Genomic DNA, 10,433 nt, shown 5'->3' on the forward strand with positions numbered 1-10,433 from the left:
CTTTCAGACAGTGTGACAGATTTTCAGGAAGCGGAAGTGTCACTTGTAAGCGGAAGACGTACTGCCCAGAACAGCCGAAGAGCGAGGCAGAGGACGAGGATCCGATTTGTGTCTTTTTAACGAATAAAGTCAGCGTAAACCGCATTCACAACGTGAGTGTATTTCCCTTATTCGTTCTAGCACTGTTCACGTGTCTTACATGACATGCTTTGATCGCGTGAATGAATTTGTGTTCAGTTCTAGCAGAGAGGTTTAGCAGGTTGCTAAGCGCTTCGGGCCTCGCAGGCTGTCAGACGCGCTGAAGCGTTACAACTAAATATCAGTTTATGTTAGATAATATTAACGTAATAACGTTAGCAGTATTGATCAGAAGGTTGAGAATTATTACATACCATCGGAGAATATCGTCCTTTCAATGAAAGGATGTGTGGTTCTCGTGCTGCTCACAACAGCAGAGCTGACCAGAGTTCAGCTGAATCGATTGGCTGGACGTCTCAGAAAAAAAGAACATATTAATTTTGAAAGCCACGGCACTGGATGATTTATTGTTATTTTTTTAGCAGCAGCCTGAATGTTCAATTTGTTTTCGTAAAACACGGTGTCATCTACTATTTAGTCGCTGTTTTTCTCTAAACAGAGGCCTTGTTAAATGTGACAAGTGAGTGTGAGACATGATGTCATAATGTTTTGTGTTGGTAGAACATTATTAACGTTACATTTTTTGACACTTTCTTATCACTTTCGTCTCAATGAGATCATAAACCTATTAGGGCTGTGATTTGTAATATTGTATTATTCGATTCCGATTCACAAGCTCTTGATACGATCTGATTTCGATTCATATGGATACAGGACATGTCAGCTTTCTCTTAGAGGAAAAAATATCTGTGAAGTAATGCTGTAAAATATATAGGGAAACCCATCGATTATTACATTGATATTAAAGAGTGCAATTCATCCGCTCTGAATTGTATACAAACAATTAAGTTCCACATCAGGAAATTTTCATATACATTTCTTAATGATAATAGTTGTTTCTAGTCCAATTCACTGATGAAAAATAATCATTTAAACGTGATTGTCATAACTTGTGTCGATGGCAGATGTATTCAAACATACATTAAATCATTAAATGAGTATTGACGAACCGGTTATGTAAAAATATAATGAATATGTAGAACCGTGTATATATTTATAAAAAGGCTCTTCTCTAGAGTTAATTTTTCTTGCTAAATATTGAGTTCATGGACATTTGATTGGCTTTTCTGAGGTGTAGATGCAACTTTGCGACATTGCTTACAAGCTGTTTAATTGACATGCCTCTGGTTGAAACACAGATTAAACGATTTTATGAGACATGATGTATTTCAGTAAATTGTACTGTTTCTTTCAACACCTGATGTTCATAAAATTGAATTTGTGCTGTTAACTATTAGTCAAGAGGACGAAATGATCAGTTTATGTGCCATTTTAACTTGTGTGGCTACAGTGATCTGTCATGCCATATTAAAGTGTGCATTTATTCTTTTAAATCCACGATTAAAATTTGAAATCAAAATATTAAAAGTAACAGCACAAAGCTTATTAAAATTATTGGATTAGTATTATTGGATAATAATATCTCTTGAAGTTTTGTGCATCAGCTGAAAACAGCATAAACGAAAATATCAAACTTAGATTTAAGAATCAATATAAATTAAAATTAAATTAATGTATTTAGCAGACACTCTTTTCCAAAGCGACTTACAAGTGCATTCAGACTAACATTTTTTACCTAACATGTGTTCCCTAGGAATCGAACCCACAACCTTTCACTGCTAAAGAAATGCTCTACCACTTGAGCCACAAGAACACAAGTATAATATAAGTTGATGAAAATTAAGATTGAGTAATTCAAATGGTTAATCTACTGCTCCTCATCAATTATTTATTTCTAAATCCATGAAATGTAGTGTTTTTTTTGTTCTGTTCATACCTCCTCGTATCTGATTCTCAGTCTAAAAATGGACAAGAGTGACCTGGTGCAGAAAGCCAAGCTCGCGGAGCAGGCCGAGCGCTACGATGACATGGCAACAGCTATGAAGTCTGTTACAGAGGGCGGCGTGGAGCTTTCCAATGAAGAGCGCAATCTGCTGTCTGTGGCGTACAAGAACGTGGTGGGCGCCCGCCGCTCCTCCTGGCGTGTGATCTCCAGCATCGAGCAGAAGACCGAGGGTACCGAGAAGAAGAAACAGTTGGCACGCGAGTATCGTGAAAAGATCGAGATTGAACTGCAGTGCATCTGCCAGGATGTGTTGGTATCTGCTCTTCTTTCTCATGATCCTCTGAATATTTTATAATGATGACATCACATGAAGTTCATTCTTAAATACAGAGTATTTAATTTTTAGTTTGCAAAGGACACGTTAATTTCAGTATTTAAAGTGTAAGACTCAAATGTTGTTCCATTTTTCACTGTGTTTGACCACAAATATGAGACGTCCTGATGATCCCAACCTGTCTTGACAGGATCTTTTGGACAAGTTCCTCATTCCCAATGCTTCTCAGGCAGAGAGCAAGGTGTTTTACCTGAAAATGAAAGGCGATTACTTTAGATACTTAGCTGAGGTTGCGCCTGGAGAATCCAAGAACAGTAAGTTCATTGTATGCCTCTATAGCCCCTTTCACACTGCACGTCGGACCCGGCAAATTGCCGGAACATTGCCGGGTTGCCTTCTGTGTGAAAGCAAACACGTCCCGGGATTGATTCCGGCATTGAACCGGGGTAGGGGACCTAGTAACATTGCCGGGTTCAATCCAGGGATGAGCGCTGTGTGAACAAAAGCCAGATCTAATGCCGTGTCGTAGTAATGACTCATGTTATCGCGCGACTCTTTTACCGGCTGTTTTGAAGGAAGATCAACGTTTGCGACAAAAACATATGTGCAAACTGTAATGAAGCAGAGATCAGTTAGTTCCTCACTTTCCGCGCTGACGCCGAGATCGTTTGCTTGCTTCAATTAAAGTATAACTTGCCTAATGTTGTCGACTCGTACATTACACGTCACGCGCTGATGTCACGTGTCGTTACAGGATCTTCAAGGGTTGTGTGTGAAAGCACGCACATATACCGGGTCATCACTGGCAGTGTGAAAGTGCAAAATCTAGCGACCAGGGAACAATTGCCAGAACACTTTACCCCTGTATTTGCCGGGAATGGCAGTGTGAAAGGGGCTTCTCTGTTTGTCTGTCCATCCATCCATCTTTCTATTGTTCTGTCATTCTGTCTCACATTTTAGTGTTTCCCATACATTGGTTTATTTGTGGCGTCCCACCACAATATCAACATTGACCACCACAAATAGATTTGCACAGATTTGTTCAAAACTAATGCAAGAATCGTGAAATGGCTGGATTAAACTTCAAAAGGCTATGAATTATTGAATAAATACGAGCACTGCATATTACAAAGTCAAAATGCAGCCTGTCAGTGTATTGCTGAAGGGAACCGACTGTCTTCAGAAGAGTATCAATGGCATTTTCTCATAATGCTTGTATGGATGTCAACGATTAATTGATGATTGATTAATTGTCGATAAGAGATGCAATCGATTAAAGCTGTTCGGCTGAAGCGCTCTCAACACGTGCGAGCGGCTGTGAGTGATGGTATATAAATACATCATCATTTGTAATGTACAAATTAAGCTTTTAATGTGATTTAAACTTTTACAGTACATTAAAATAGAAACAACAAAAAATTCTTCCACATGGAAAGCAATAGAAATGTAGTAACCAATTCATTTCCCCAGATAATTATGTCATATCATGCGCTTTGCAGGGCTGCGGTACACAGGACAGTCTTTTCAACTTAATTCGTTCCTACGACTTATTAATATGTGGCAACTGTTTACGTTTCTTTAATTTTATTCCTTAACCTATGATTTAACTGAATTGAGGAAACGGTGAAATATATCTGGCTTAAATAATTAATATAACTGATTTAAAACAGAAGTGTGTTGCGGGGCTCAATAAACAAGTTCACAGAAAGGTAAGGATGACCACGCACATTCTGTTTGTTTATTTTTCAAGATTTTACAAATCTTCTGTTTTTATTGTGAGTGTGCACAAATATATATATATATATTTATCGCTGTTTGATCAGGCTGGCGCTTCACGCGCACCCCCCACATATTCTAGCAGTTCAAACTTACATCGCAGTCTTTTCATTATCAAAATAAACGGCAGTCAACCACACATATAAAAGGTAACACTGGTCAGTTTAAATAGACCTTAGTATAACGATCCACTCTGCTCTTATCCCAAAGGACATTTTTGCTCATGTGAAGAGTATGATATTTTCAGTTTATATGCGAATGCATGTAAAGTTCAAGCCTAGTAGTTTACATTATAAATAATAGTTTAACATTCAAATGCATTGCGAATGTGGAAACATTTGGATTTGTGCTGAAGGAGACATGAGCAATAACCTCAAAAGCCATGCATGCACTGTCCTGATCTAATGCACTGTAAATGCCAGATTTTTAAAAAGCAGTAGTCCTACCGGAATGCAAAAAATTCCAAATCTGACATTTTCAGGAACAGGATCCAGCAGGACCAAACCAAGCACTGGTCATAATACTGTGAACATTTGAGATAATTTTATTTTAAATGCTATAATGTCAGTTGAAAATATTGCAATTGTGTTTTAAAATGCAACAACAAGCACCAGGAAACCATATAAAGAGGTGTGTTCAGTGGTCAGTAAAATGATCTCAAATGTATTGCATGCTCTCTTCATTTTATCAAATTTTAATAATCACATCTATTCATTTTATAATCCTGCTACTAGCATTTTATTCAAACTAAACCCCCTTTAATTTGGGTAAGAATTTGTTTTTTGTTTTTTTTTAGTGGTTTTTGCACATCCTGTCATACCAGTGACTGCGCCACTGCAATAGACACATTTTGCAGCATTAAGGTTAACAATCAATTAAAGTTAATTTAAATGATGATCGAAAATTGACATCCCTAAATGCCTGATAAAGTAGTGTTTACAGGCGTAGCGTTGCTTTGCTTTGGAGAACCACTCTATTTCTGCAGTTTCCAGAAGTGCCACCTACTGGCAGAGAGTGAATTTGCATTCTCAATCAGCTTTTCTGCTGTTTTTGTTAAGACCAGTGCAAAAATCGACCCATATTTTTAAGCAGCAAACATAAAAATGTGTAGAACATTTCATAAAACTTTGTTTTACAAAACCCTGTATCTGAACTGTAAATCATGCTTTATACAGACATATTACGATTTTAAATGTTACAAAGTATTAATTGTGCATGTGGTTAAAAGCCTTAAATTTGCAGATACACTGACATAGGCTAAATTATATTAACCGTAAAGTTAACCTCTTTATGTTGCTCAGTGTCTGCTCCTTCAATCCAGATGCATATTAAAAAATATTTTCCAAAAAAAAATAAAAAATTTCTGAAAGCCCTGTAAAAAGGCATCTTGTTAAATGTGCTTAAAAAATGTTTAGCTGTTGTGTGAGGGAGATGTTTAATTATGTATATAAAGTTCTCCGAATAAATATTTGCATTGGAGCATGTTTTCTTTTTTTTAGTATAAACTCTCCCCCTTCATTGGGGGAAGTGCCGTCATAAATAGAGTATAGGTCTGTGGGAAACACTGTGTTCTGTTTCTATCTGTCTGTCATTCTATCTGTTCATTGCAATGCATCACTACTATCTATCTTGTCTGACTATTTTTGACAATTATATTTTTTTTATGTAAATCAACACAAGATCAATTTTTTCTTCTTTCAGGCACGGTAGACAACTCTCAGAAAGCTTACCAAGATGCCTTTGAGATAAGTAAGGAGGATATGCAGCCTACACACCCTATACGGTTGGGTCTTGCCCTCAACTTTTCCGTTTTTTACTACGAGATCCTCAACATTCCTGAGAAAGCCTGTGAGCTCGCTAAGATGGTTGGTATCTCTTTAAATTTTAGCAACATAAGGGGCCATTCACAAAGGACGAGTTCTTGCATTTAACTAAATTTAGACTGAGACTTGTTTATAGAAATTCAACTGATTTTAACTTGCCAAGTATTAAGAGTACAGTTAACTAGCCAGAGTTTCCCATGTAGTGCATGTGTACATATAAAACCATAAAAAACAAGAATGTGTCCTATGTGGACAGCCTCTTACACTTAATTATATAAATGTGTATTTTATTTCTTTTCAAATCTTGACTACAGTAAACATTGTTACAAAACAAGCACCAGTGTATTTGATGCTCATTCAACCCAAGTGAGAAATCAGAGCCTCTCTTACAGGCATTTGATGAAGCCATTGCTGAGCTTGGCACTTTAAATGAGGACTCCTACAAAGACAGCACCTTGATCATGCAGCTTCTAAGGGACAACCTCACTGTAAGTCCTCCATCATACATTCTGCACCAGTGTTATTTCTGTTTCAGTGCTTTATTGGTTCTTTCATTATATCAATTCTCAAACCTGCAGCTTTGGACGTCAGAAAACCAGGGCGACGAAGCAGGTGACAACGAGAACTAGGGGAGCCTCACAGATCTCCAAACACCCACACACATCCACCTTAAATACACAAATGGCTTCCACCAACCCTCCCACCTCATTCCACCCTTCAGCACCCACCCATCTCAAAATCCAGTTCCCGGCCCCGCTCCCCTATACCTTCTGAATGATAAGCAGCTCCTGCAGGAAGACGCTCAGCGAAGCCCCCGTGGCTGGGAGGGGGCTGGGGCTGGCTCACAGGGTGGCATGCTGACATTAGAGCAGGTCCAGTGATTTTGATTGTGAATTTAACATGTACTGATTATCAAACCCTGTCCTTTATGCTTGTCTGAGTGACTGTAAGAGTGTGTGTGCTGCTAACGGAGAGTAACTGTGTGTGTGTGTGTATGTGTGAGAGAGAGAGAGTGAGTTGAGTGTATTGGGGATCGGGGGTTGTGAACTCTAATCGTCCTTTTTCTGATAATTCCCTTTGTTCAACTTTAGCTGGTTGTGCATTTTTCATCCTCTTTTTCATTTTTTTTTTTTTTTTTGTTACGATCATATATTTTTTTAGTATAATTCATTGGTATTTTCAGGTTTTATTGTATGGTTATTAAACTGGCAGTTTATTTTCACCAAATACAGTGTAAGTCTGACATCTCTGCTTTCTTGTTCAATTCTGTGCTGTTTAAGCTGTTTCCTTTAATGTCATATTCTTAAACACTAGCCATGACATTTTTAAACATTCCTTTTAAAGAGAACACTAAAGTATTTTGAACTAACTTAAATGGTATTAAATTGAATGAGTAAAGCTGGCTTTTAAGTTCTCTTTCTGCTTTGACATACTATGTTAATCATACATTGAAGTACATAAATACATATAGGGTTATAACCCTACAGTACAATCAAATTAGGTTAGACATTATTGTTTATTTTTTAAGTCAGAAAAGCTTGTTTGAGAAGAACCATACTTTTGCCACTAGGTGGGCAGAATACTAATGTTCAAAAGGTTGGGGTCCAGTAACATTTACTGATTTCTTGGTTGATTTTTAGGAAATTATTATTTTTATTAAACAATGTATTTCATTGATCAAAAGTAACATAAATGAGGTTTATAATGTTACAAAGATTGCCATTTAAAATAAATGCTGTTCTGTTGAACTTTCTGTTCATCAAAAAAAAAGTTGATACATTTTATTTATATATATATATATATATAATGTTAACCATTTACAACACTGATAATAAGAAAATATTTATTGAATTGCAAATCGGCATATTAGAATGATTTCTAAAGGATTATGTGACACTGAAGAGCATCACATTTTTTTTTTCAAACAAGTTCAAGTTTTTTTCAAATATATATAGTATCAGCTTACTAGTATTCTACCATTAGCCTTTTGCCATATCTTTACAAGAAAAACAGCAAATACCATTTAATATTAGAGGCGTTGACAATTAAGAAATCGATTTTGGTGATATGGATCCGAGAAGACACTGTTGGAGGCTAATATGGAGCAGTTGCTTTTCCCTTCACATATAAACAGCAATAACATATAAATTAGTGAAACAAAAACTTGATTTAAAAAACACGATTGTATTATTATTAACTATTTCCTCGCCAAACACAGAGTTGTCATCATGTGACAACGCTTCCATGCCAAACACGATTTTTCGAACGTTACGATAGGACCACTGATGGATGGACTATTCTGACGATGCTTTCCATAGTTTTCTGGACCTTGACAGTGTATTGGCAGTCTATGGGACAGTCACAAGCCTCCCAATTTTCATCCAAAATATCTTAAAGGGTACATAACACACACAGTTTCACCTAATCTCGTGTTAATCTTGAGTACCTATATAGTAGTACTGAATCCTTAAAATATACAAAATGACTTTAGTTTTATCATATTTCTAAAAGAAAAATAAAGCATTCAGATTTTTTTCCGGAAAAAGCCGGGCTTCTGGAGGTGTACCGTGAGCGGAGCATAATACTGATGTTTCATGTTGTTTCCATTCAGGGCCGTAGCTGGGGTAGGTGGGGCCCAGTGCAGGTTGTACCAGTGGGCCCTGTTTAAACATATTGAACATATTGAACCTTCAACATTTCTCACATCAGTTTATTTGCTAAAGTTTTGAAAATGGTATTAAAATATGACAAGAATTCAGAATTAAAGTGTCAGAACAAATTCATCTTGATAATATTAGATAACTTTGATATAAAGATATGTAATGGATTACAATCAAACAAAACTTGTTTGACAACTGTCAATACTTTGTTGACCAATTACCAAACAATGATTAATTGCTGTGGTGTGAAAAGGTTGCATTAGCAATTCCGGAAGAAAAAAAAACACGTAGGCCAAACATGGTCAGGTCAAAGTGTCTGAATAAATTTTGGTCCCAAATATAGTTGTTTTTTTGTTTTGTTTTTATTTCACTAGTAGTAAACTGTATGAAATTTTTTGGGTCTAATATGGCACAGTTCACTTTATGTCATGACATTTGACAAGTATGGTAACCCATACTTGGAATTGGTGCTCTGCATTTAACCCATCCAAGTGCACACAAACAGCAGTGAGAAGTGAACACACCCAGAGCAGTGGACAGGTATATCCAGCACCCAGTGAGCAACTGTGGGGTCAATGCCTTGCTCAAGGGCACTTCAGTCATGGGCATTGAGGGTGGAAGAGAGCACTGTTCATTCACTATTACTTCATTAACTATTAGGCCATAGCTGCCCCTCTTATTTTGCTAAACTCACTTACATATATTAATTGATAGTGTCCTGCACGCACTAGAAAAAAATCTATATTTCTTTATTTCATTTTCATTTTTTCATTTTTCTTTCATTGGATTAACATTACTGCAGCTAGAAGCTAAATTAGGCGCTGTCACTTTAAGAGACAATGAATGCATCTAATATTATACACATACGATTTTTTTCTCAACTGTTTACTTTCACTTTCAGACATAACCGAACACCGTTTTTTTGAACATCCAAGAAGGGAATTTTCACATATTTTATATATATTTGTCGGTAGTACTGTACAAGAGCAAAAACAGGCAAATTCGGTGTTCAAGTATTTTGAGACGCCTCTCTCTGCGTGAGTCCTGAACACCAGAACACCACCAGTGCTGAATTGGGCTCTTGTACATCCTTTTCTGTTTTTTTAAACTGCAATTTATTTTTGTTCATTCAGGTGCAGGAGGAACTTAAAGGAGAACTTCACAAAGGAGAGCTCGGTTCAGTGTTGCTGTCTGTGAGACGAGGCTCTCTCTCCGCGTGCGCACCGAGCACAGCGCGCAAGTAACCAGCTACTCAGTTCAGCTTTTCCGCGTCTTGTGTTTGAATGGTTTAAACTCTTTTGAATGGTTAAATTGGCAAGGCTTAATAACACGTAAAAATGATCATCCTGTCAACAGTCCTGATCGTCTTTAGGCTGGCCTCAGCCAGACGGTTGAGATCGCTTGTACCAACTCGGAAGTAAGATTTTCGGCACAGAAATACTCAGTCATTCTTCTAAATAATTTTTTAAAGCTTTAGCCATGTTTAGCATGAGAATCCATCTCTTTAACACTGTGAACAACTCTGAATACACAAAACACTATTCCTTTACGTTTTCATTAAAACTAGAATTTACAATTGGGTGAACTAATTAAAGGAAAGGATGGACAAATTGAAGGAAATGGTGGGGAAGGAACAAATGTGAAAGAAGGACAGGTGAGAAAGAAAGACTCCCACATTTGGTGAGATGTGGAAATAGATGTCTGTATGTTAATACACTGTTTGTTTTGTCCAAATTTCAGGAGATCAAAGTGTCTGAGGTTCTTCCACCCTCAAAACTTTAATCATATTTTGAAGACAACAGAAGTAGCCTAATTATGCAGTTACTGTCACAAAAAAGTGTCACAAGGACTCAAGT

General features: G+C 37.0%; 1 protein-coding gene across 1 annotated transcript; it reads left to right on the forward strand.

Annotated features, from left to right (window-relative positions):
• On the forward strand, window positions 1–7,144 carry LOC113107327 (14-3-3 protein beta/alpha-B-like). The gene is made up of 6 exons (XM_026269751.1): window positions 1–152; window positions 1,997–2,297; window positions 2,509–2,632; window positions 5,796–5,959; window positions 6,310–6,405; window positions 6,496–7,144. The coding sequence occupies exons 2-6, from the start codon at window positions 2,004–2,006 to the stop codon at window positions 6,544–6,546; spliced, it is 729 nt and encodes a 242-aa protein (XP_026125536.1). The 5' UTR covers window positions 1–152; window positions 1,997–2,003; the 3' UTR covers window positions 6,547–7,144.
• The last annotated feature ends 3,289 nt before the right edge of the window (window positions 7,145–10,433 follow it).

Source organism: Carassius auratus, chromosome 8 (assembly GCF_003368295.1).
Source record: "Carassius auratus strain Wakin chromosome 8, ASM336829v1, whole genome shotgun sequence".
In the NCBI taxonomy this organism is placed as follows: domain Eukaryota; kingdom Metazoa; phylum Chordata; class Actinopteri; order Cypriniformes; family Cyprinidae; genus Carassius; species Carassius auratus.